At 37.9% G+C, this 27,817-nt stretch overlaps 1 protein-coding gene across 1 annotated transcript in view; it reads left to right on the forward strand.

The window, feature by feature from the left end:
- Nucleotides 1-26,661, forward strand: part of CCDC60 (coiled-coil domain containing 60) — a 65,517-nt gene extending 38,856 nt beyond the window's left edge. The window contains exons 4-15 of the mRNA XM_085326167.1: nucleotides 4,399-4,578; nucleotides 8,103-8,231; nucleotides 9,903-10,007; nucleotides 12,205-12,295; nucleotides 14,283-14,517; nucleotides 17,475-17,565; nucleotides 19,268-19,360; nucleotides 19,770-19,859; nucleotides 20,496-20,618; nucleotides 22,002-22,133; nucleotides 24,519-24,708; nucleotides 26,164-26,661. Of these exons, the coding sequence (XP_085182293.1) occupies nucleotides 4,399-4,578; nucleotides 8,103-8,231; nucleotides 9,903-10,007; nucleotides 12,205-12,295; nucleotides 14,283-14,517; nucleotides 17,475-17,565; nucleotides 19,268-19,360; nucleotides 19,770-19,859; nucleotides 20,496-20,618; nucleotides 22,002-22,133; nucleotides 24,519-24,708; nucleotides 26,164-26,262 (1,558 nt within the window). The 3' untranslated portion in view covers nucleotides 26,263-26,661. The remainder of the gene's footprint in view (nucleotides 1-4,398; nucleotides 4,579-8,102; nucleotides 8,232-9,902; nucleotides 10,008-12,204; nucleotides 12,296-14,282; nucleotides 14,518-17,474; nucleotides 17,566-19,267; nucleotides 19,361-19,769; nucleotides 19,860-20,495; nucleotides 20,619-22,001; nucleotides 22,134-24,518; nucleotides 24,709-26,163) is intronic.
- Nucleotides 26,662-27,817: the final 1,156 nt, after the last annotated feature.

A 27,817-nucleotide genomic window follows, 5' to 3' on the forward strand; every position in this document is an offset into this window, starting at 1 on the left:
AAGCTTTTGCTGCCCACAAGCTAAGCTTCCAGGACATGACCCAAATGCCATGCAGAGCTTAATAGCAGGACTTGCTAGCTCAGGTTTACCTCCATGGCTTTGGGTAATTTTATGGTGTAAGTAGTGTAAGCATCCTGTAATAACTCATAACTCACTTAGTACTGTAAGTGAACAATGCACTAGTTCTCATTTACAGTAAATTTGTCTTACCTTACTCAAGATCCAAAAGGTGTGAAGCAGTCTTAATGTAAATTCAGCTATTAAAATGCAGCAACTGCTCAAATGATGTCCGATGTGTATTGTTTTACATCCATGCCATGTAGTATTTTGGGGGACTGGAATATTAAGAATTCCAAATGAAACAGCTGTGAGGACAGTAACATTTAATTATCTGCAATCTGATGAGAATGCAGGAGTTAACACTTGTACTCCTGCAGAAGTTGCCCTAGGATCCTTAATGACTTCAGGTTGTCAAAACTTCCATTTCATCATACAATCAAGAAGACAGCCCCTCCAGTACCACAGTACCCACTAAAAACAGGCAAGGGCATAGGTATGTTTAATTCAAAGGAACTGAGCTTCCTACTCTTACCTTCCTTCAGCTGGTATTTCTTTGAATTCTTCAGGATTCAGATATTCATCAGCCTCACTTGAGAGCTGTGATGGGATCACAGCCCGTGATGGCATGGCTGCAGGTAATTTAGTGTTCATTTAGAAGACTTATTCTGTTTTTTAATCTATGATTTTGGTTTGAAATATTCAGAATGTTTGATACAGTTTAGCTGTGTTTATTACAATTTCAAAGCTATTGCCTCCTGTGCTTTCAGTTTTGTATAGAGGTGTGTTGTTGTTATATTACTTTCTCTGCCACAAAAAATAGTACTCAAAATGATTCCTTTAAGTGGCAGTGTGCAAAAGATTGGACTTGGCTTTCACTCGACAAGGCTTAGCTCATATTCAGTTTGACATGAGTGCAACAAGTTTGGCAGTGCCCAACTAACATGCACCTTGCAACACCACCGGCAGAATCTGGCATCGTGCCCCAAGTGAACCTTTTACTGGTTTAGTAGGAGCTGCTGCCAGTACGGGTTGAAATGCTTTTTTGAAAATATAAGAAATGGCATTAAGAAAGCCTGTGCTCTTAATAGCTTTCAGAGCAATGCCACATTGGTTTAACTTATATTTACAATTGGCTATAAGCCTCTGGAAAAGACTAAATTCTTACGATATAGTGCTTGGAGCAGTGGATGTTCTGTCATTAGCTTTATTGATCTAAAACCTCTATCCATTAAGACAAGAAAATAGTGTGACCATATTATGAGACAGTGTCTAACAATTCCCATGATCAGAAAAATGCTAAGCATGTAATTAAGTTGTTTGATAGATAAATAGTTATTTTCCTTACAGCTCACAATTTTTGCTCACTGTGATTCTAAGACAAAGTTAACCCTTAGAAAGACTGAGAATCAACATGGTACAAATAAACTGCAATTCATTGCACCTCAGGGAATGGGACTGGGGCAGAGTAGCAGGGAGAGTTATTGAGGCTGCAGCATCCCCAGTAATATCCTCTGCTGCACGGAATACRGTTGCTGGATAGAGGAGCAGCCACATGGCCGTGTAGCCTGCTGCCACCTTCCTAGTAACTCTATTGAGCCTTAGACAGCTGAGCAGGAATTTTGGCATCACAGGTACAGGAGAGTGTATCTTATTCCTGTGATAAACTGCCTGTCATGGAATTTTTTTGCATACTAAGTAGATGTGAAGTTGTTAATAACTGTGTAAAATTTGAACTTCTGGGGGAAATACATATACAGCATGATTCCTTTCAATTTAGTGAAGATGATCCAATGTATTTAAGAWAGATAGATTTAAATGGAATGTGAGAAAACTGGTAGAAATCTCTCTTGCCTTGAGCCTGATGGCAAAGTTTCTGGAGCTGTTGCTATAGCTTCTGAATGTTAGTCTAGCACCAAATTTATAATTAAGATGAATTAATGATTTCTTTAATGAGTCATTCTTTGAGTAAAGAAAGGTACCAGGAATCCCTAATCTTTGGTAAAAGCTGAATTCATCAAAACTTTAATGGCTCTGTATTACAATTAGCTGTTGACTCATGGTTCCTAAAGGATTTAAAGAGTAATTTATTAAGTATGTAGTTATAACAAGCACTGTAACGTATGTTTGCAATCTATTTTCTGTATGTGTAGTATGCTACTGGGTCACTCTGTGCATGTGGCTGGCCCTTATCTGTAGTAATATATTCCTGCAGAGAAAGCTGAAGTTTTCCATAGCACATTATTAGTGCTCAGGAAACTCTTAATTTCCATGCTGACAGAGGTATTAACTTACAAAAATAAGACATATCTTTTTTGTATGAAAGGCAACTGAAAATCTTTGTTGTGACTACAGTTGACTGAAGTTCAATTACTTTAATAAATGTATTCCACATTTCATCTCAATTGCGTTTGCATTTTAATGAATGATTCTCACCTACTTGTCAATTTGGCAGCCAAGCTAAGTTTATTAAATTATTGTATAAATGGTGTATTCAGAAGCCAGAATTCAAATGTAGAAATATTTGATGTCCTACTGCAGCAATGTACTGTAAATCTGAAGTATAGAAAAGTACATTGATCACCTGTGTATTTCAAGTTTGGTTTTATTTTACTATTTTTCCCATAATAAGAGTCCATGCACTATCATGGTCAGTCATAAGTGTCTCAGAAATAATTCTGTATTAGGCAAACTTTACAAAATGGTACTTTGCTGCTTCTGTGCATCTTTCCCCAATAATGTTGATTATGAATTTGTGTAAAAAAAACTGCCTAGTTTATAATTAATTTGTCTTAATTAACTTTGATTCATGTAATAGCCTTATTGTCCACTATTTGTGGCATTGTAATAAACAGCTACAGCAGTGCTTTAATCTTTAAGAACAGATACTTACACCAGTGCATTCAGTAAGCAGGAGAAGCAGTATGAAGGGGGATAATAATCTTTTCACATACAAATATACTGATGTTTGGTAAAGATGAGAGAGGGAGAAAGAGAGAGAGAGAAAAAAAACTATTGAAAAGTACATAAAATAAGAGTTGGAGGTTGTTAAACATCTTCCAGTATTCCAAGAGAATTCTGTTGTGCAAAATACTGGGTTCTTATAAAAAAAATGAACAGTCTGACACAACTGTAAAATCCTTAGGTTTTTCTAAAGCATTCAGCATTTCTTAATAAGGACATGACTTTCTCATAATAACTTTCTAATTATTTTTTCCCTAAGTTCGTAAGGAAAGGTCCAGCAGAGAGGTTATCATTATCTGAAGAAGACAGACGGAATGACTTGTGTTTGTAGTTGCTGGCCACATGCACACGCATGCGTGCGCGCGCACACACACACACACACACACACACACACACTACAACAGTAAAAAACTTCACCAACAAAATAAAAAAAAAACAGCCCTAAAATCATTAAACTATGCAAGTGTTTTTTTAAAAAGGGAAACAAGGAGGAAGCAAACTGTTCCCCTGGAGAACTAGTCAACTCAGTGCCTGAAATCTGCACCCCATATGACCTTCAGGTGCTTAAATATATCTCTGATAAGGAAAGGGAGTTATTTTCTAAGTAAAATGATTGAGACACAACTTTCAAGCGTAGATTGTGTCTGAAAGAATCAGTACAGCCCATGACACTTAATCTAGAAGTCAGCAATTTGTTAACTTAAAGGGATGTGTCTTTGCCCAGATGGGATGCTTGTTTGACTTGGATCAGCTGCTATTTTCTAACTAACATTTTAATCAAAGACTGTAGAGTAATCATATGCTGTACCCATTTCACTGTCATAGCTCACCTTTTCTTTTCTGCCCCTGCTGTCATCCTACTGGGAGTGTGTTATAGTTTCTTCTTTATTTCCTCCTCTTAAGGTAGTGCCCTGCCTGTTGTCTTCAGCTCACTTACAGGCTTCATTGACAGCTTCCCTGTTCCTGACAGTGTGGCCTTCTGACAGCAAGTAGAAGCAGTGCCTGACAGCCTGCGGCAACTGAGTTAAAACAGTGAGGGGCCCAGTGGTCAAATGGCTGCTATAAATTAGGATTAGACAGGAATTTTTATATCAAGTAGTGGACAAAGCAGTGCTGAGTTCAACATAATCTAGTAGTTAATCAGTGCTGCGCGGAGAAAGATAACAAAGATCTGTTAGTTCATACTGGGAAATCATTGTCCTTTGTTATTACATTGCAGAAGAAAATACTAATTTTATGGATGTTGTAGAAACCTGTTGATCTCTCAAGTAAAGAAGGATGTAAAGCCTGTAAAAATTTAGGGTATTGGGCAGCAGAGAGATTAATCAATTTGGTATGTCTGTAGTACACAGACCATCTTGTGATGATTTTTGGCAGACGTCATATCACTGCTGTGAAGCAAGGTAAAGGATATTTTCATATACTTCACCAAGAATCACTGGAGAGGAAGAATGCGTGGAGAGCAGCACAGCAGGCTCAGGACGTGAGATGGAGAACTATATGCCAGCCACCCAGATATTCATCTGATGAGGAGGAGTCTGAGGAAGAGATAAACATGTAAGTCAACTCAAAGGGGTTTTAGTGGTCCAGGGACAGTGGTTTAAAAAAAGAGGTGTTTTCCAATTGCTGTCATTTCTTAGTATTGAGGCAAAATGTTATTTCTTGTATAAACTAGGAAGAGAAAACAGTGGTAAGTGAGCAGATGTGACCTTAGCAAGCGCTGAACAAAAATACTTGAGATCCTGTTAAAAAARGAAGGCATTTGGAAGGCAGAAAGTTAGTGAACAGAGGGAAGATTTCATAACTAATTCAGAACTGAATCTCTGAGAAGAGGAAGAGGCCTGGTGAGAGATGGTCATGCTGCTGTTTCCCCAGAATGCAATCACAGCATTAAGAGTGAATAAGAATTGCAAGCAGAAGAGACTGATAAAATTGGGAGTTTCTTGGCTAATGCAGCGCTGCTACTCTCCACCTTCTTCTGTTTTTTTCTCCATTTGATTTGTAGATAAGCTTCAATCCTTTGGCTCAGTTCAGTCTCTTCCATACACCTCTAATGACTTTGATGGCTCTGTAGTTGTCTTTGACTTCTTAGTTGGTGATGAGCTGGTTGGATACGTACTGAACAAGACACACTAGTTCTTCTGGGCTTCTAGAGGCTACAGACCTTTGGGGGGGGCATATGGCATCAAAAGTTCACCCATGTCTAACAATCTTCTGTGACTGGCCTAGCTCTCTCTCAGCCTGTCAGCTGTGTTATATGCCAGTATCGTTTTGGTTTTATACTAATTTATTGTTCAGTTCATGGTAGCTCACATTACATGTTCAATGTGGCCTCATGATCCTTTGTTACAAGRAGTGCCCCTGAGTTGCTCTGATAAATAACACCAAAAAGAAAGCAAACTATCACAGACTCGTACATCTAACATATTTTCCTCTCGCTGTTCTTTTCTTTTTGTCATCTTTAACTATCCTACTGATTTTTGATGCAGTGATGAACGTTGGAAAGTATTTCTGTTTCTCCATATCTTCACTAACTCCTCCTGTGCCACACACAGGTTTCTTTACAATGCTGGTTAACTGACAGTTTGAAAGCCTGCTTAACTTGCCCCTGCTCAGACAAGGCAGAGAAGCACTGACATTCTGCATTGGTGTTAGGAATTTCTATTTATTTTTCATATTGTGTTCTTGACAAACAATGCAAAAAGTCTTGTGTTTCTGACAAAAGCTGTATTCTGTCTCTGCTAACTCCATAATCTTACCCTCCTTGCTTTAGAAAGTTACATGAGAGTTTCGTACAGTTTTACTGCCTTTAAATTGCAAGTTGATGCTTTTGATATGACACTGATTCAGAATCACAGAGGAATAAATTTCAAAAACACAGCTCCTGAGGAACTCACGTTTCCTGACAAATGGTTCTTTATAAACCAGAAGGCCTGTTGTAAAGGTTTCATTCAGTTCCACATACTGTGCTCACCGTCTTTATAAGTGACTACTTTCAAAGATCTTTAAGATCTTGTGATTGTCATATAAGATTCCTTCATCCTTCCTGTTTGCCCAAGCTTTCTGACCATTGAGCATTCACGTGCTATGACGTATGTGTTCACAGATGCACATGGACCTTGGAATAAAAAATAACAAGGTTTTAAGTATATCTTTAAGCCAGCAGGAGCAAGTTGTGCTTTTCCAGAGCCATTGAGGAAGTGTTGCTTCCTTCACAAATATACTTTATGCTTCTAGAAGACAATTCATTTCTATCAGAGAGGAGTGTTATCAGGAGCAATTTTTGTTTTCAGGTTTAATACAATTTTTGAGTGCTTGAGACTTAAAGATTTACGTGCCTTGAAGGTAGGAAATCAAGGGAAATCCTCATGTATTTGGCAGCGAAGGGGTGTGATGTACCTTATCACTGAGGAGTTACCATGTCATGTTCTGTAATAGAGTTGGTCATATCTGTGTCATACTGGGCCTGCACCATACTCTTAACATCTTAGGCATTTATTGGTGTAACTCCACTCTTTATCAGAGTAACTCCACACTCAAGTGTGGCCTGAACAGATAGGTCACTGGGGGAAACAATACACTGCTTAGGCAGAGGCTGAACTTGCCCTTTTTCCTGTGTGGATGCAAAGGAGTAAGTCAGGGTGTGGTCCAGAGGCTTGTAACCACTAAGCAATTTAGGGAGCTGCTTTCTATCACTTCTCAGTTCTTCCAAACAGCAGTCTCTTAAGTGCTGGTAGGCACATCTGGATGAGGTCAGAGATGTTATCCTAAAACACTCACTGATACTTTTAGAAGCTCCAAGACTGACTGTTACTGGTATGGATAGACTAAGACAGTGTACCTCAAAATAAGTTGAAAATGTGAATGTCAGTGGGTATGCAGTCAATGAATTTGGGATTAAAAGCATTATTGGGTAATTCTGTAGACATACAGGGTGAAGCTTTAGTCTCAGTCATATTATTTTGGTCCAGCCAGAAATTAAGGCAGATGTGCTTTATGGAAGCTTGACCTGAGTCCACAAAGATAAGAAAGAATGGTGGAATGTGTTCTTGTTTCTGTGTTGTGTTGTTGGGGATGCTGCTAAGTGCCTGTTTAGTTCAACCAGTTTACACTATGTAACAACTGTGAACTTCTGTTGGTCAGCACAAGCTCCATCTTGCTGTAATTCAGTCTTTCTCACATTTGAACAGTGAATAGCCAAGAGTTTTTATTTGCTGGTCAGCTGTAGTGTTTGAAGTTTTAGGTGATAAATACGTACGTACTTTATGTAGTGTTGACATATGAAGCCTGCAATGTGTCACTGCGTTTACTAAGCTTGAACCTCCATTGTCTAACACCAGGTGCGAGTAGTTATAAACATTTCCTTTTCTCGCTTGTCAGGTCATATTTTATAAACACTTTGCACAGGTGTAAATGGCCGAACAAAACATGTAGCAGTGAGGAAACACTGCCCACAGCCTGTAAAGAGCACGATTTTCTATTACATGGGTTTGGACAACACACAAAACTCTTTTTCATCTGCCTGTCAACTTAGTCTTTATTGTTTTCTGTGCACATAATACATTAGCCATGAAAAATTGAACAGAATTTTAGAGGCAAATTTTGAAACTTTGGCCTTCTGTAATAGAGATGCAGTGCACCTATATTTTCTACTTCATGGCCCTAGTGTTACATGTATCTTATCTTGTTTATGCCATTGGCATCATACCAACAGAAAGTTAGTGTAATGTAGTGTATCTCAAAATCTTTTTCAGACAAACTGATGACCTTATCATATCTGCCTCAAAATTTGCTGTCAAATAAATGCTTAATTTAAAAGTACTATAAATATGTAAATATAAATAATATTGCATTTATAATTTACAAATACAATAATAGTAAGTAATTAAATATAAGTGTATAATTTGTAATATTAAATGCTGGCAAATTCTGTACTTCTTAATTCAGGAATGCACCTAAGTATTTTTTTTTAATGGTAAGGAGGAGAGAAGGAGCGTGGTGATGTGAATACAGTAAACAATTGTATTGTACATGAGTACATTTCATATACTCATTTCCTAACTTCTGTCTTCATCCCACAGTTGCTCTCTGACAGAAGGCCACTGCATGAAGAAGGCATGGAAAAACAAGAAAAGAAAGAAGATGACTTTACGGTCTTTCACTCCTATTTATACCAGTGTCTTGATTCCAAACCCCACTGGAGCAAAAAGGTATGTTCAAAGGCAGATTGTGTCCTGCCCTTCTTAGTAGGACACAAGCAGAATTCATAGCAGCAGAAACACGTAATACATACACCAAGAGCCTGTGTTAACCTTATGAACATGATTCCTGAGAATTTTAGATGGTGAAATAATCTGTTTTTACTAATAGCAGCAATTAAATTCTAACTTTAAATGTTTGAATCTGAATGACTGACTTAAAATCCAGTGTGTACACACACACACACACACACACACACACACACACACACACACACACACACAAACATGAAAGAACTTGATGCACCAAACGCTGATTCGTTTGCATACAATTTGCTTATGTGGTATAGCTTTTAAGATTAGGCTCATTTTAAGGAAATGGTTTTTGCTGTCAAAGTCAAAATGTACTTTGTCTTGTTTAAAGAAAAGTAGGCCTGAGAGGGAGAGTGTATTGTGTATAATTCTGTATATTTTGTATTAGAATCATTAATACAAAGTATCCACTCTGTTTAAGTTCATTAAAGCTGTTCCTCACCGGAAGTATCTTTGTGTATTTATATCTACATATGGAATAAGCTAAAATAAAAACAATAATCTTAGTTTAGAGTAAAATGGCTCTTGGCATTCTAAACTCACATGCTATTTTTTCACAACACAAAGCCTTTGGGAAGGTATCTGGGAATCCAAAACCATAAGAATCCAAACCCTTAGGTGTCAAATGCTGGAATCCCTCGTAGGTACTGAAAACACTGAGGAATTCACCGAAATAAGTTCTTAGAAAAGTTTCACATGCAAAAATACACCTTCAGGATTCAGAGTTACATATTAACAGTGCAGGAACCTTAAGAGGTGTCTAGAATTCAGTGAACAATTTTGTCTACCTTATACCAATAAGAACTTAAGGATTAGTTTTTACTATTAGAGGTACCTTTTTCAGTCAATGAGGTTTTTCTTAGTTGAGTCCCATCTCTCCCCAGTAGTCCTCAAGCCTCAAAGCAGTCCTATTGTCATAAAAGCCAAATCTACACCAGTGGTGACCACACCAGCTGTGCGGTGAGGTATTGACCTGCATGTTGGTCTATCCCCTCCAAGTCTCTCTTCTTCACCTGTAGATGTTCCTGTCACGAAACAGGAGAACAGAATTTTGCCTTTCCCCATCAAAAGACAGCATTATCCTGTGTAACCTCCTCATATATTTTCAAACTTATGTCTAAGATTATCATTAACAGGCATTTATTTCCTGTTTGTCAGCAATATTCTCTGCTTGTATGTTTTAATGAAAACAATTCAACTGAGTTCCTGCAGGTGCTGAGCTATTGTTCTGAAACTACTCCCTCCCCTTCCCTGCAGTCTGCAGGGAGCAACAGCAGCAAGAAGAGCAGCTAGCTCAGGGCTGGGTTGTACATGTGTGGTGTCAGATCTCTAACTCCTTCTCATCTGGTCCTGGCAATGGGAATAGTTGTGGCGTTGTGCAGTCTGTCGCAGGTACTGGGAAATGTGATTGGCAGGTTGTATGGCTGTTTGTGCAGTGAACAGCCATTTCTCATCTCTCTGTTAATAGGGTGGCACACCAGATTGAAAACCACGGCTGGCTCTGGCCAAAAGGATGCCAGTTTGCTTATGTTTCCCTGACTTTGTAGTAAAACACTCTTTTTTTTTTTTTTTTTTTCCTCTTCTTTGCAGTGAACATCTCTTCCGACAGCTATGTGCCATACACTGGCTTTTGGAAGCTTTGACTCTCGAGTCCAGCAATTCTATGCATTCCATATTAACCTGCTGGAATCCAACGTATGTTTGCAATGCAGGATAGTCTTTGAAGGATTGAAGGGTTTGGAGTTTTTTTGTTCTTAATACGTTGTTGGTTCTCTTCTTCAGATAACAGCTGTTTGAGTGAAATGTTTTTAATTCTGAGCCACGCAGCATGAACAAGTTGTGCATTGACTTTGCCCCCATGCAGTCAGCAGGGAGTTGTACACTCAAATCAGTAGCACAGCATGGCCCTCAATTATTACAAGTTGCAGAACTAGCAGAAAATGAGCTTTCCCAGCCAAATTTAGTTGTGTTCCCCCCCTTTGGTTAATAATTATGTGCATTAAATACATGTAGTAATATAAGTATATTTCTGCAGCCTTCCTTAGAGGGCTATCCCAGGGAAATAAACATGAATTTTGGAGAGATTATAATAACAGAACAAAGCCAACTATAAAGTGATGTGTACTAGCTGGTTTTATTCTATCAATTATGTACGACAGTGATGGGTACTTGTAAAAGATGCACTGCTTCTGAACTTTTATATTGTTAGAAGTAAATATTTATTTAATTTCTGAACATTTTTAGTCAATAAGTATAACGAAGTTGACATAAAATGTATTTAAATTCATGTCTGGTAAAACACAGCAGTTTATTCTCTGATTTGCAGAGTAAAACTCTTCAAAGCTGTTTTCTCCTTATATTCTCAGTCATTTCATTAATAAAGACAAACTGTGCCTGTGTACRACAGAGTGGCCTAGTACTCGTATACAGAGTTAGCCTAGTGAACTACGAAATAGAATCAGTCCCGTATGTATTGTGGATAAGATTTTCACCCCTTTACATATGAGGACCAAGCAATAGAGTGGGATAAGAGAAACAATTTTCCAGCAAGTCTCCAGATCCTGGCTGCGAACAGAGGAGTATAAATGCATGGGACTCTGGATTCGTTTCCAGATTCTAAAGTAGAGCGGTCTCATGTGGTATACTTCCTTCTGGTCTCTGTTGCTGTCTGTAACCACCACTTGTCTCTGTCCCTCTCTCTCCTCACCCACTGTGCTCTGGTTCTTCATTTACGTCTACTACAGTCTACCACCCTATCTCTTATATTCTCTCCTCACCTCCTGATTACTACATTTAAATTCAGAGATAAGTTCATACACGCACATACACAATGCACTTCTTGTTCTGTTCACCTCCCATCTCCTTCACTCTTACCTGATTCAGGTTTCTTTTGCTCCTATCCTGCTCATCATTCCCTAGTTTATGTACTTTATGCACAAATTCTTCACTACTCCACATTCAAACCAAGCTGTTTTCATCTCCTTCTCACTTCCTGGGTGTCATCAGATGCTGAGAATATAGAAGAYAGCAGTCTCTCAGCTCTCAGTTTTGATGTGTGTGCTTGAAAATGCAATTACCAGGAGCAGTCTGGTCCCTGAAACCTCTGTTTACAGCATGGTTATTGAAGACAAAATTTCCAGCAGATTTGACTRCTATTCTAACGTAGCTCTGAATATGTCCATGCTAATGGCTTTTTATCTGGTTAAATCTGAGAGAAATTTTGTACAGCAGCAAAAGGAGCATCTTAAACACTAGGATATCCTCTTCACAAATGCTGTTTTTTTGTATAGCACTAAAGCATTTAAGTTTTGAGAGAGTATTTTCTGATAKTCTTTAAAATATTAACTATTTGAAATTAAATTGAAATTGAAATTTACTTGAAAGAGAGAATAACAATCATAAATAACAGAAAAACAGCTTGATGCAGACATCRAAGTTGGAAAATTTGGCCCCAATGTTAAGGCTTGGTAAGGGTGTAAGCAAATGCAAAAAAACRTTTTAGAGTGTAAAGTGTGAAGCATTTTTAAGGTCTGCTACTGCTAGCAGTGTCACTTCTGAGAAATTAAACCTACYGTCATTTCTGTCTGTGAAAACTTGCCATGTTGGACAAAATTCTTCCGGATTTGCACAGAGGAAGTTGAGAGCATAATCTGGCCTAATGCATAYATTATAGTTTGTAGTATAAATGTGTTTTCTTAATTCTTCAGTTGTGACTCTAGCTTACTCGTGGCTTATGCTGCTTGCATTACCTTTCCTTTCCTCATAAGTCAAGATACATGTCACAGTAGAGATCAGCCACCATTTATCCTCTGTTTATTGCATTTCTTAAAAGAACTTATAATAAAAGCAAGACTCTGGAAATGGAAAACTAATTAAGTTGTTTTCCACTTAGGGACCCTGGGGGCACTAAAAAAACATTAGAAGAAATCGAAGAGGAAAAGTTAACAACGTATATGTGGGAGCTCTTTATTACAGACACAAAGGTAACTTCATTATTAATATCTTCTTTGGGACCTCATCCGACTTTTCAAGCATTTGTTTTTCTTCGTTTTGATGCATAATGGAACTCCCTGATACAACATTTTGTGCTCTGGATCTTGTGACTACAGAATACTTGTTTATGTTTTGGGGAAGAAAAAAAAAAAGAAAACCCATTTTGATAGGTAACTGAAAGAGCAGTATGTATCTGTTCAGACCATGGGAGGTGTGGCTTGGCCTTAGTGATAAGTGCTGATGTGGAAAGAATTAAATATTCTGCTAAACTGCATCTAACCTCTTGCTTGCATTTTCTTCCCTTCTTTTTTTTTCTTATGAGTTAGGGACCTGACTCTGACCCAGTGTCATGAAGCAGTGCTTACTCTAGTGGGCCTTTTTGAGTCTAATGAGGATTTTAGACTGGTATCCTGGTTTGCCCTTGAGAACTCTTCCTGATAAGTTCTAGTGTTGACCTGTTTGGTTGCCTTTTAATAAATAATTTAAAACTAAATTGGGAAATGAAATTCAGATGTTGAGGCCTTTAAAGAAAGCAGGATTCACTTGCCGTACTCAAAGCAAAGCCAAGAAAACGAGAAAATGAACAATTCAGRTGAAAGTTGTAAAAACTATGCCATTAGCTGAGAGGAAGTTAACCTGATGAAGAGAACATCAAACTAAACTGTAGACCATGATCTGTAATGCTTTGATAACTGTTCATCTTTCTGAAAACACAGCAAGTGTTTTCTTTGGAGTTTGGGGGTTTTTTGTTTGTTTGTTTTTGAAACTGTTGAAGTGACTGGATGAAAATAAAAGGAAAGTGAGTGATTTTTACGAGTATAACTAGGAGAGCTAGGCAAAGGAATATCAATGGTTTCCAGTATTCCTCACTCTGTACCACATCTACATTTTGATCTTCAGCAGTTTGCTTAAGCTTTTGGTTCCTTGCTTTGCCCCCTAAAAGGCTAAATAACTGAGTTTTGTGAAGTGCTTTCAAATCCCCAAGTGAGATTCTCTTTGAAATATGAGCTGTTGTTACATGCAGGCTATTTGCTCTTGTTATTCGTGAAGCACCTGCAGCTTGTACTCTCTTGACATAATAATTAAAATGATTTAATAGAAGCTTATGATTTCTGTTGGGGAATAAGCAGCAAGAGTTGTCAAACTTCTGAAAGACAAAGATGGTGTTTTTATGCAAATATTCTTCCTGCTGATAGTAAGCAGAGAAGGAAAGCCAATGAGTCACACAAGTAACAGAGTTGTTTCTAAGTAGAGGCTTTCCTATTTTTCCGTTTATTCTTACCAGTTCTCTAAAGTCGGGTCCAAATGAATACGAGCAGAGGAATCTAMAGTGCATGTCAGTCTTTTTGTGTCTTTTAGCATTCACATTGCTGTGGGTTTTATTTTTCTTCTTGCTTGAATTGATGACAATTTCCTTTCTGTTGTCATTTACTTTAATATTACTTGAACACTGCTTTTCATATTTGATTTGAAACTTCCAGTGGAAACATTGGGTTCCTCCAGGGGCAGTTGTTTTATGATATGTACTGTTCTGATTATCAACCCTGCAGAATTCATCCTACTGAAGTTTTACATTCCTGACACAGGAAATTCATTTGCTAGGTTATGGGGAACGGGTTGGGGGGTGGAGGAAGAGCTCTGAACATTTATCAAACTGCTTTGACTTTTACCTCTCTGGATATGAAAAGGCTGCTTTATTACTAGCCCTCTGCAGCTGCAGTGTTATGTATTTAAAAAATAGCATAATCTGTTGGCGTTAATGCTACAGCAGAGGAATATTCAAGAAAGATCCCAAAATGAAGGAGGTCTTATCCAAGTAGTCAACTACCTTGTTAAGGTCACTGAAGAAAAATCTATGAGGTTACAGGAAGGCCAGAAGGACCCTATACTGGAATTAGTTTTGGGAATGTGATTCTATACTGTCAATTTTGCTATAGAAATCCTCTCCTTTATTTTCTTTCTTTCTTCTATGCACAGAAATTTATCCAGAAAGCACGACACAGTCCACTTAGCAGGAAGATAAACAAGACAGTATCTGCTCTAGGCATCTCTCAGCTTAGTAGTCAGTCATCTCCCCATACTCAAACTCCTCATGGCAGCACACCTTCCCTTGTCTTCTGCTCTGAAGACAATGTCAACATGAATATAGCTTCATCTGATGTTACAAGTGAGTCAGCACAAACTAAAGAAGAAGAAGAAGCTCTTTGCCCCTGTAAGTTGCTTTTCTTGACTGCCAATAACAAATGGATTTGCTTTCAGTGTTGCTAGGAGGAACTGATCGAAGACACTGCTGAATGTAGGAATGTGTACTCCTCAAGCTTATAGAACTTTATATAAATCTCTCGATGCCATCCTCCCTGTTAGCAGATTGATTTAAAGACAATGTAATTCCATGTGAATATCGAGTAAGAGTTTTAATTAATATTCAGGTACAGTGTTGTATGATCAGACTGTTTTCCACATCAGTAATGCCCTACAGGAGATGAAAAAAGTCAAGCTGTTCTCTGCCCTAACTAACTGATCCAGCAAATTTCAACAAGGACAACAGAAATACATACCTGTATAATTTCAGAGTTTGTTACTCTGTGTTCTTCCTGCTCATCCATAGGTGATTACCTGCCCATGACAGAGCTGACAGAAGAGTTTGTCTGACAGCTCTGTTTTGCATTTCAGTACAAAGCCAGGTAATCTTAATTCTTTCCCCTTCCTCCTAAGTCAAGTTGGAACAGATAGGCACATTAGCGTTTAGTACTGCCAAATTTTCTTTTAAATTGAGGTTTATATTATCATTATTAAGCTGACATCATGCACTGTTAGTCTTTAAACTACCAATCAGGAAGGAGGTCTTGGAATTGTTTGGGATAGTTGTATGAATGCTCAGTAATCAAAAAGGCAAAAAGAACCAAAGAATGATAAGGAAGTAAGTGGGAAGCAAAGCAGAAAAGACTCTTACACGAAAGTGCAAATGTATGATATGTGCTTCTTTTATTCTGGTCCTTCGAATTCAAACAGGTTGTATTTAGAAGTAGAAAAGGTCAAGATAAAAGTGACGCACACAGCCAGAGATAGAAATAGAGGAGAGGAATTATTAAATAGACCAGGGCTCTTCAGAGTGGAAAAGAAATGGCTGAACATAGAGTAATGGTAGAGCTCTGTAACATGCATGGAGAAAGTGATTAGAGAACTGTCATTCACTGGTTCTGTTGAATAGGGGACACTAAATTAAATAATCTGGCAGAAAATTTAAAACAACAATAAGTGTTCTCGTGCAATGCATGAGTAAACTTAGGAACTCATTGCTGCAAGATAAGATACAAGATTGCTTAAATTATATACAAGTTCAGAGACAACTAAATGAAGAGGAGAAGAAACAATTAATTGCTCTTAAATTTAAAGGAATGGATACATTCTCTGAGTGTGGAAGTCCTTTAGGTTCAGACTTCCAAAAGCTGGATGGATGTTGTAAGGGGAAGTTTCGTGCTGCTGCCATATACTGCCTACACATCTGCATCTATCCATGGCACTGGCTTAGCTGGATAGCCTTCCTATGAGATGAATGGGAGCAGTGGAGAATTCAAAGCTATGATTTCAGACGATTTGTTTACAGGTGTAGGTGAACATTCAGTCTGTTTGTGAGACCATATTAGTTCAAAAGTTTTGAATGCAGCATTGTGATCACAAAGATAAATGTGGCAGTTGCAGTCCTTGCAGCTTGGTATAGCAACAAGTGACTGCTGAGGTTGTCTCATTTGTCTAATCAGTCAAAAATTTCATAAATGCAGATTAGTGTTCTAAGTTGGCTTCCTTTACCTTCTGAAATTCTCTTTTTGTATAGATATAGACTGTATGATCTCTGTTCTGAACAACACAGTAYTAAATGTAAGCCTAATTTTTCGTGGTTTAAAGCATATTGAAGTATATGTGTATGAAAATCAGATCAAGTGACAAACATTTTCCTCACATTGCGAGGTAAAATGTGGGGTCTGTATTTGAGGAATTAAACACTAACCATATTTATCTCTAAAGCTTTTCAGACAGCAATTGAGTTTTGTAATTCCCAGTAAAAACCATACTTTTTTTAAAAGTTATACATGTTTGTAGAAGGATATTTATAATAAATTTGAGGCTTTTCTTTGGATTTGATTAATGTCTTATCAATGGATTGGTCATTGTTGGATCCCTGCAGAATAGGCAGATGTATGTTTTTGCCCTGTTTCACAGGTGATGAACTAAGGCATAGAAATGAAGGAGCTTTTCCAGGTTCATACAGGTTGTCAGTGGCAGAGCTGAGGAGCACAAGCCCAATTGCTGCAGATTGCAGTCAAGTGAAATTACTACAGTTGTCTTTGCTGAGTTTTTCTCTCTTTTCTAATTAATGTCTGATTAATTCCCAGCTATGGAGGTTAGTATTTCAAAAATATCTTGAAGAGTATTCATTTCCCCATTCTTCCCATATGGAAAATTGGAACAGGTTCTAAGGCCACAAAATGTTTCTCCATTTCTATTGATATCATATCCATTTCTATTGATATTATATTATAATATAATATATTATATTAACAATATTTACCACCTAAGAGGGTGGCTTAGCATTAGGCAGTTAGCATGAGAATTTTTCACAGCAACTGTGGCAGTAGTTTTAGTGTGTGAGTGATTGGAGGCAATAATGCACAGAGGATGGCATGATGTTAACCATCTCATTTTCTCTACACAGGTTGGATGTCAAAGCAGGAATCTAACAACAGTAGGGAAGAAAGCAAAGATCTGATATTTGAAGCAAAGCAATGAGTTAGATTGGCTTTCCAATTATTCAAGGGAGAGGACAATATAAGTGTTCACATCACAGTGGAAGGCAAAAAGAGTGTAAAGAGAGTATTAGTGAGAGAGATCAGCTCAAAGAAAAAAAATGATAATCTGGAAGGTGTAGCCAGTGAAGGACTTCTTGATGACATTTTTCGAGTTTTAGTAGATAATAATAATGAGACACAGAGAGGTTGTTGGTGTTAAACCAGTTTGGGTTTTGGGGTTTTTTTTTGAAAGAGTAAGTAACAGGTCTCTCTAAGATGTCTCATTCAGGCCAGGGCAGTGTATGTGGCATTGTCTCTGGAAGAAAAGGAGGAATTCACTATTGAGCTGGCATGTTTTTACAGATTTTTTTTTTTTTATCAGCCCTGCAGAAGTTAATCCAGATAACACATGAAGAGGTGTCAAAAGATTTCTATAAAGAGGAAGATGCGGTTAAGAAGACTGAACTGCAATGGTATGTTACCTGATGGGCTTCTGAATGACTAGGAGAAGTAACTTACTTGGACAGTACTTAGGCATTTTTTTTCAGAACAGCTGACTTCAACATTCAGTGAATTCAGATGACACTGGTGTTTTTTGTTATGAGTGGCAGAATAGCCCATGTTACCGATGTGCAAGCAATATTTATTTTCTAGAAAATACCCTATGAATCTTGATCCTGGCAAAAAGAAGAGATCTTATGCTCCAGCAGCTTTGTGGAAAGATATTCAGTCTAATTCCTGTAGAACTGTGTCTGTTTCTACACTGCATTTTTCAATAGCCTCTCTATAACACTTCCAGCTAAACTTGCATTGACTGTGTTTCCTGATTATTTCCAAGTTGGAGAAATCTTTCCTAGAGAAAGCAGTTAGTACAGAGGAATTTTATTCAGAATTCTTGTATTGAAAATGGAYGGCCGCGTAAATTAACCTCAGTTGATACAATCTGGCATGATTCCACTGAAATCAGAGGAGTTCTGCCAATGCACATCATCAGAGGTGCTGAGCCACACATTTCTGAGTTGAAAGACCTTCACCTTCTTTAAGAAGTTTTATTTTTCCTCCAAGAATCATGACCAGCAACATTGCTTGTGTGCTAGAGAAGACATTTTGAACTGTTTCAAGAGTGTTATCTTTGATTGTAGCTTACAACCAACGTATTAAAAGAATGAGAGAACAAGCATAACAGTGTGTAAAGACCAAGAGAATGTAACACTTCTGGCATGAGGGCATAAGATGTGATAAGATAAGATGCATACCTTAAAAGGAGGAGGCTTGCTCATACAACCCACTTCCTGGGTGAAATGTGTCATGTACTGTCACACAAATAAATTACCCTAGGATTTTTCTGCTATTGACAAGAAATAAGGGAATTCTGGCTGTGTGGAAGCTTCTGCATTCTGAAAACACCTAAGACTGAGAGAAGTCAGAAGGATTTGTCAGAGGCCGTCGACTGCAACTGACTTTGTAGTCCTGAGTCTTTTTGATGCTAAAAATTACTGTCATTCTTCTTTCAGACATTCATCTATGTAGTATTAAGAATTATTTTTCAGAATGAACAGTCAAATAATTATTGACTGAAAGTAGTCTAGGATCTGAACCTGCTTCCCCAGGAAGTTTTTTTTTTAAAATCCAGAATTATCAGCATTCATCTACAGGTAGGAGACAACTCCTCACAAAAGAGATCTGTCTGCCAGCTTTATTAGACTCCTAATATCACTATACTGAATGTCTAAGAAATAAATAATGGGGCTGATCAAGTTCTTCTATCTTCCATCATCTACCTTTGGAGATTTCACTAGAACTGCCAAAGCAAGAAGGATCTTACTACAACTGACCCTCTGTCAGAGAAGTAACAAATAATGTCCCAACTATTTCTCCAATTTGATTCCATTCCTAGCATTTCTTCATGTCACCTCAGGTAAATAGACATTACTTGGTTCTGTGGTAGTTTCCACAGCAACAGAATCAGCACAACAAACCATTCTTATAATTAGACTTTGCAGAAACATTTTTTCCCTTGGGTTGAGGTCAAGGAAAATATTAATAATAAATTTTGTACATGTATAGCTTCAATAAGTCTGTTATATTAAGAATGTTTCCTCAGCACCTGTAGGATGTTTCACATTCTGGGGAAAGAATATTGTAGACTATTTTAAACCTTATCTTGTCTTACAGTTTGTTATCAGTGGCTCAGAAGGATGACAGAGTAAACATGGCAGTCATTAAGGAGCAAGAGAGCATAGCATCAGGAGAGCAGAAGCCCAGACGGTAGGGATGAGGATAGGAATGTGTGTCTGAAGTACCTTGTGTACTGTATAAACTCATCTTTATGTGTGGAAAGCATTTAGCATGCAAATGCTTAGAGCATTTTATTGCAGTGAGACCAGGGCAGGCTGGGGAAACCTTGCAGCATATTTCAATACAGCACAAAAGAATTTTCCCTTGGGTTTCCTGTTGTTATAACTGGGAGTTATATGCTTGGATTTCTGTGTTTACCTTAAAAATTATTCCTCCTTTTTAATGTCTTCTTTTTAACAGATGAAAGCTAAATAAAAATGTCTACTTTCAAGGCAAGAAAAGCTGCCTGATGTCGTAGCTATGAAACTGGCTATCCCCAGTTTGTGAAGTCTTTGCCTGCACAGTGTAGTGTGCAGAATTTATTTTTTTTCCCTTGCAGTTCACTCACTGTCACTGAACGGAAAGACAGAACAACTACAGCAACCACTAAAGAGCAAGAGAGTCCAAAGCAGATGAAAAAAGTTGATGGGTAGGCAAACTGTATAGAATATTATATTTTCTGCAGCCTTGCTGCACTTAAAACTTTCACAGTTGCATGTTAGATAAAACTTTGTGAAGTAACGAACATTCATTATCAAAGAAGCTGGCCTGTTCAGTGTCTGGTGTTACTTGCAATTAGCAATATGTATTTATACAGATTCATTGTTCCTGCTCCCTGACTTCAGGTGATTTTTGAGGAACCAATGCAATGTATATGATGAGTTTCACAAATGAATGTGTAACTTCACATTTGCTTTCCATGAATATTTAAGAATTCAAGATGAAAAATCATTTTAGTAAACATTTTAAGCAGTAAGTCTCAGACCCTTGTTAGTTCTCAACGACGAACATAAACAGATTATGCATATAGTCACAAGGAAATGGATTTTGAGATACAGGTGAATATTTGAAGGCAGTTATTTCATACATTTAATGAATTTTAAAAACCCTCTAAATGATTAAATTTGATTTTTTACTGTGAATAAGGAGATCTCAAAATTTAGGCATCTGAGAGCTGAGGTAGTTGGGTTCATGTCACTGTGTGTTCTGAGCAACACAGATGGTTTCTGCAAGATGGTTACCAGAAGATGCTTAATTCCAGTTTTCTGTGTTGTTTTACTTGCAGCTGCCATATCAGCTCTTTTATTAAAAGCAAATCTAATTTGTGTGCTGATATGAGGCAAAAGTTCACAGCAGTATGTGAAGAAGCAGCTTCTTGTTTACATGACACCCTAGAGAGCCTTGAGAGGTAAGAACAGAGTGTTTTCTGTGACCCTTAAAACACTACAACCTTGCTTCTGACCAGACTTAGGATTTGCCTTTTGGCCTTTAATGATGCATCTAGTGGTTTATAAGGAGTGACATTAAAAGAACAATAACAGAGATGGTCCAGAAACTTTTATGACTGCCCGAATACAAAAATTGTGCTACAGGTTAAATATTTACAGTAGTGTTTTGGGATACTTCTGAACTACTACTGTGGATATACTTATTCTGGATGTCATAATCTTTTCATAAGGAGTGAATAATAAATTCAGTCCACATGCAATCCATAAGATTGTGTTACATTTTCAGTTCAGCAATCACTATGTTGTTCTTCAGTGTAGTGGACTTCAATTACTTGAACTCTTCTCATAGTAACAGTTGCAAAGTCCTCTCTCAAGGAGTGAATGTAAGAACAGCCTTTTCCTGGATCAGTGACATTTGTACTTTGTTGGCCAGCCAAAGTCTGACAACTGTTTTCTTTCATCCAGAAGCATCATCTGTGATACTTTTGCAAGTTCTTCTGTCTCATCAAGCAGCAGACCTGAGATCCTTCCCTACATTACTGTTCTGAGGAGTGTTATAGATACTGTCTTCTTTCCCTTCTCTCTTCCTTCTTCTTTCCATTTTTATCTTTATCTGTATACTTTTACTTTTTATCTCAAAAGCTTTCCTCATCTGGAGCCTTGTTCCTTGTTTTCTTCCCTGAGCTGCTACTGTGACTGAGTAAAGAATTAAGTTGTTCCAGCATCCTGCAGTATGGAAGAACAAGTCAGATGGAAACATACTACTTGCAGCTATTTATCCATGCTCCAAAAAGCCTCACAAGCATATTGTGTTTGAACAGCATTTGAGCATAAGTCATTTATTGAAAATTATTATTTTCAATAATTATTATTAAAGAAAAGCAGATGTTTGTATTTTTCTTATAACATGGTAGTGCTCTTTGTAGGACTGCATATATTAGCCCAATCTCTGGGTAAAAGTTTCCACACAGGCCATCTACACCTCTTCTATGTTGTATTTCAAATAACATTTTACCCTAAATCACTGTGCAGCATTACTGTTTGCTTTTAAGCAGTGAATACTGTATAGAAAGTAGAAATTGAAATTCATTTTCTAGTGTTTTGATTCTGAAGTTTATTTCCATACTTTCCTCCTAGAGTTGATGTAAAACATAAATACTTTTAATAAGTTTGTAGAAATATAAGTATACACAGAGCACTGCAAAAGTTATTACTGTACAAAAACTGAACATATGATCTTTCCATTCATTATTTTCTACCTTTCTTGATATCTTCCTAAATAACTATCAATTAGAATAGTAAAAGGTTTAAAATACAATTGTAATTTTTAAATTTATTTGTAGGAGACAGGAAGAGAGATGCTGTCAAAAATACCAGGCTTTGAAGCATATCAAGTATTTTAAGAGGGATCTAGAAAGAATGAGAAAGTTGGGCATGAGAGCTGAAAGAGAACATGGTGAAGATGAACTCAAATGGTAAGAAGCATAGAGACCCTCAGTTCAGCTGAGACAGTCAGGGTCCCAGAGTTCTGCCACTAGTATGACAAGCTTTTCTTCTTTATTCTTTTTTACCTCAAAGTGAAAGTATCACTAGAAACCATCGAAATAATGACTTGAAATGCAGGTTTTTTAAGCTGGTAGCAAGAAAAATTCAGGGATGATATATATTAAACGCCCTGGACCCCAATGAGAGATACTGTATGAGTACGCGAGGTTAGATTTGCATCGACTTACTACTGAACTGAAAGTTCGCAGTACTGAAATTGATGGCAGAGAAAACTTGCAGATAGCTGTCCATCCATGTTAAAATACATATTTCCCTGCCATTTTTTAATGACCTGCATGTGGATAGTACTGCAGTACTTACAGGGGCAAAAAGAGAAATGCTTCTCAGTACAGCTCTTTTGCAGAGTTCTAATGTTTTATGTTTGAAAGAGGATTAACTGTATCCAGTGATCAGCCTTGATGTACAAGCCAAAAATGGCCTACTGGAATACCTAGTGAGCTCACAGCATGATCCCTACTGGCCTGTCGCTGAAAACTCCTTGGACATGGGATTACAGAGAGTTCAAGCTGCACTAAATTTTTTTTGTTGTTTTGTTTACACTCTTTTCCTCCTCTTGCTAGGGGGCCTTCTGTCCTTCTCCTATTTAGATAACTAAAAATCCATTTATTAGCTCAGATCCAAAAATGCAGGTGGCACAGGAACATGTCAGTCATGAATCTAGTCTTGTGTACTTAGAAAAGCTCTTGCTAAATTGTCTAGCATATTTGCTCCAACTCACCCTCAAATTTAAGATCTGGCATGTATATAAGTCTTGTAACTGGAGACAATGTGGTTTTGCTTTTATACTGATAGTCAAACTAGAAGAAGCCTTAGTGTGGCCACAGCTGCATGAATATAAAGAATATCTCGATATGGTTTTTCACTTTCCCATGCAAGAATACTAGCATCAGTCTGCTATTCCTTCATAATGAAAATTCCGTAGTAAAGAGGCTGTCTTGCTTTTACTATGCCAGTATAGTTAGGTGAGTGTAGCTTTCTACACCAGGCCTGTGCTGCAAAGTGCTGTCTGTGAGGGATATGCAGAGTTGAAACCTCAGACTGACAAGGCAGGTCAACCCCCTGTGGAGAGACAAAGTCGTGCCAAAGAAATTGCTTTCACCATGCCACTTGATTCATTTAAAGGAAGGCTGGTTTTTTTCCCCATACTCATGCAAACATTGTCTTGCCAGAATTGCTGAATCACTGTAGGGTCGCTTTACTAGTGTATGCTGTCAGTCTGGCTTTTTAAATTTCTCTCCTAAGTGAGAAAAAAAAAGAAATAATATAAACTGTGCACACTGGGGTAGAAGAGCCCAGCAAACTTAAAGTATTTTCTTTGAAAAAGAAGTTAAGAAATGAATGGGTTATAAAAGACCTCTGTGTGACACAATTAATGCAACCTCCATAACCCAAGCAGTGATAATGAATTGGCTACACAGCTGCACCAGCAGTGTACTCTCAAGTTTAGAACTGACATGACTGTGGACTTGTTTCCTTTTTTACTGGTCTAAGGAGGAAATTCCTCATCCTTCTTCTACTGGTACAGTAAAGTATATTCTAAACTGGGGGAGAGAGGCAGTGCTTCCTGCTGATGTGCTGCCAAATTCTCAGCCCTTTGCAATACCACAGTATGCCTCAGTCATGAACAGTCTGGAGAGGCTTGGGGCATCAGTCTCCATGACCGTCAAAGCAATACTGCAGAGTTTACACAGAACATAAAAAAAAAAAAAAAAAAAAAGAGAGAGAGAGAGGTCTTGTCACATGAGTTTTATTTTTATTGTAATGTGTAATTCTCCTTCTGAGTCTTTATATTCAGAGTAAAAAGGCAAAGATGGTGTGTTACAGAGTGCTCACATCAGTGAGATTTATAGAGAGGAGAGAAACGATAGCATAAGGAAAGAGAATAGTAAAGAAAATGAGAAAGTGTGTCGGATCAGGCACTGATTGCATAGGAAAATCCTCAGAAGCTAAACAGAATAAAAAGAGGAAAGATGAAGTGGACAAATCAGTAGTAAAATAGAAACATCTGTTAGGAGTTTATTATTTGCTTTCATACTCAAGTTTGTCATTCAGAATTCAAATGAACAATGAAGAAGCATCTATTTTAATGCCAGTGCACAAGTCTGGTAAAATAAAGCACTTAGTGTAATTCTCAGTGAATAATGCATAAGTATTGCATTCCCCAAAGAGCCTTTTTTACTGTGAGCTATGGAGGTGGTAAAGTAGCAGAAATGCCAAGCAAACCCGGAATACCCACCAGATAAGTATTTGTTCCAAGAGCTAATCTTTCATTGCTGCTCTTCTTTCTGCTAAAGGTTTCCTGTATTGCTGGCCAGGCTCCCAGAGTCTGTGAAGAATGACCATTATGTACGGAAAATCTTAAAGAAACTGGAAAAATTTGGCAAGAACCCTGACTTGAGAATTCGTCCTGACACATTTCTTAAGGCTCTGGCTGATCTCCAAGTGTGGGAGCTGTGTTCTCCAGAAATTGCTGCAGCTGTGGAGGTGAGAAGAGTCCAGTACTCTGTGATGAGGATGGGGAGAGCAGACACCCGTGGGTGAAATTCATGCAGTGTGAAGTTACAAGATGAAATCATTTGTGATCTCACTAAATGAAGATAGCAATAGTCATCTTTTATAAAGCACTTCAGATGCTTCAAAAGAAAGCCATTATTTAGTGCATTATTATTCAGTATCATTTTATTATTATGTCCTTGTTGATTTATTTACTGCCAGAGTGAAAATGACATCTGTCATAAATTTTTAGGATACTTTATGAGTACTTATTGTGCCCTGCAAAGGCTTGTCATTCCCCATGGTTACATCCACCAGCTATTCAAGTAATGTATTACACCATTGATCTAGGAACTGTACAGATTTGTTTGTTTTGCTTCAGCATCATGTAAAAAACAATATGCTTCTCAAGATCTTAAGTTGGGCTCAACTCTAGTAGTTCTAGAAGCAATTTGCAGAAGAGGAAAGTTAGAAGAAAGAGGGAAGAAGGAAGGGAAGAGAAGAGAATATATTAAGAATGTATACTACTACGTAGTCTAACCAGATAACAACTTGAAAAATGACAATGATGCCACCTTGTGTTTTTTGTTCTCATCACAGTTCTTTCCCCTCTGCTACATGACCAACAGAAATCTCTGACAGGCAGCAGGTTAAAATGTCTGTGCATCTTGCATCTATTGGATGTATTATGCCTTACAGCCTTAGCACTCAAGGTGTAGAGATCAGACTACCTGCATTTCCTTGATGTCTGCCCTAATTTGCATAACCATTAACCAGTGAGGAAGCCTTACCTTAATGTTCAGTATATAAATCTCTGTTGCTTGCTGTTCCTTTGAAATGTGTTTGTCTTTACTGTTTCCATTTTGTTCCTTCATAGTAGTGCAATAGTAACAGTTAAAACAAAAAGATTTGAGCATGTCTTTACRTGTCGTTCAAGAAGAACCACAGAGAAAGGAGGGCTTTAATGTTCCTTCTGTCTGGATTAGATAAGGGAGATGAATGGTAGCATTTTAGGAGCAAGAAGAGCATCACTGAATATGAACTAGTTGATACTGACAAAAGACAGGCACATGTTCCAAATGAAGCTTTTATTCAACTTCAGGTTGCTTTCCTGTGTTTAGTTCAATGGCAGGTAGAAGACAGCTGCACGCTTAAAACAGACCTGACTCTGAAGGGTTCAGGGTATAATTCACAATGAAGACTGTAGAGTTTTGTTTTTAATTTATTTTAGAGCAAATCCGGTAGTTTTGAGAGTTTCATTGAAAATGTTTTCCTATTTCTATCTTTGTTTTGGTGATATAAAGCACTATACTGAGTGTTTGCAGAAGCTGGTATGGTTGTTCCATTGTCACCGTGCTCAGATTATCCCACAGAGCATCTGGTTGGTGTTAGCTCTCTCCCTACGCATAAATGAAATGCTCAGGAAGACACCTTTTTCTGTTTCAGTTTGTACGTGAAAGTATTGTGCAGATGCCAGAAGAGGATTTCGGCAAGTGGTTTCAGACAAGAATAACCCCTCTCAGTGCACAGTCCTACACCTTTTAATCAAATGGCCAGATGAGATGGTTTTCTAGCTACAATTTATGGCTTCAAGCAGAATACCACTGTCTGTTGAGATCTGCCTCAAGGGGAACTGGGAAAGGGAAGTTAACTTCAGAAAATCCCACTGACCATCCTTGTACACCTGAAATTTGTCCCTCCACAGTGCTCCACTTGCTGTGGTCAGCCATAGAAAACAAAAGCTAAGTACTGTTGCTGCTTCTTGCCTGATGTCTTGGACATGCAATCAAAATTCAACTTCACGTAACCATGTAGGATGAAATCTGACTTCCTAGTCACAGGTCACAGGTTTGTTTCTTCAAACATTCCTCCAGGAGTACATACAGTATTGACAGCAGTAGCATCTTCTTAGTCAAAAATATACTGATTTCTATATATAAATACCATTGTCTCTGGTCTTCAGTTTAGCTATCCTTTTAAAAAAATCCAAAATACTGGATGGTTGTAAGGTTTAAGACAATTCCTTTTGAACGAATTCTTTTTTTGTAATTCAGATGTTTTATTTTTGCATTGAGTTCATTCTGTAGTTAATCTGGGAATATGGCTTACTTCTTGCCTTATTAAAATTAGTATTGAAAAACTAAGCATCCTTAGATTCATTTTTGAGGTTTCCACTTAAAGATACATTTCCCCCTGAGTACCTTAACATATGTTTGTTATTATTCTGCTGGGTAAGACAGTAGAATGATTCCTGAATTCAGAGACAGTGCTAACTTACTGCATGACCTTTGTTAGCCTGTCCGGGCTTAACCATCTGCTCCGTGGTGGGTGACAATTGCTGGGCAAAGGAATCAGTGACCCAGGGGCCTCCGAGGCTGATGATCAGAATGAGCTGGTTACCCATCTGCTACAGCTTCTAGAGGACCCACTGGGCAGAAAGGCAGGTAGTTTTTCAGCCACATAGTGTGGGGAAACAATGCAAGCTCAGGGTCCAGATGAGAACAGTGACCATTGAAGTGTAATATGGCCTTGTTTTGTTCACTTTCTCCTTCTCCTCCTTTAGCAAGATATAAATGTTTTTCATGGAACACAGATTTTTATTGAGTTACAGCTATCAGAGAAAAGTGAGTCCTGAAAGCTCCATTATGCTTCCACTTTTCTCATTACAATATGGTGGTGGTAACCTAGCATCTTCACAGGTAATGAAGCTTTATTTTACCCTGTAAACAAATCCAGTGGCAAACTCTGTAGGACTGATCCAGTGCCCAGTGATATCAGTGGCAATGCTCTTACCAGAGCAGGATCTCATTCTGACTGATCAGACCTCAACTGGATGTGTTCATTGTATTTCTTAGTTTATGTAACTTCCTTGAAGCTTTCCATGAATTGTGAGAAAGGACAGAGAGCTGCAGTACAAACAGAGTTTGTACCTCCACCCACCTGGCCCCGTCACTTTCTAGTTGTCTGTTTTCCCTGGAATCCTTGGGTTTCAGTTAATTTTGCAGGAGGTAATGGGAACACGTTCTGTAGAAATTGCTTGTATTGTGGTTGGGGCTGTATACCCACCAGGTTGCYGCAGACATGATATATTTTTGTCTTT

Source organism: Rhea americana, unplaced genomic scaffold (genome assembly GCF_003343005.1).
Source record: "Rhea americana isolate MKP2758 unplaced genomic scaffold, rheAme1 scaffold_128, whole genome shotgun sequence".
Taxonomy (NCBI): Eukaryota; Metazoa; Chordata; class Aves; order Rheiformes; family Rheidae; genus Rhea; species Rhea americana.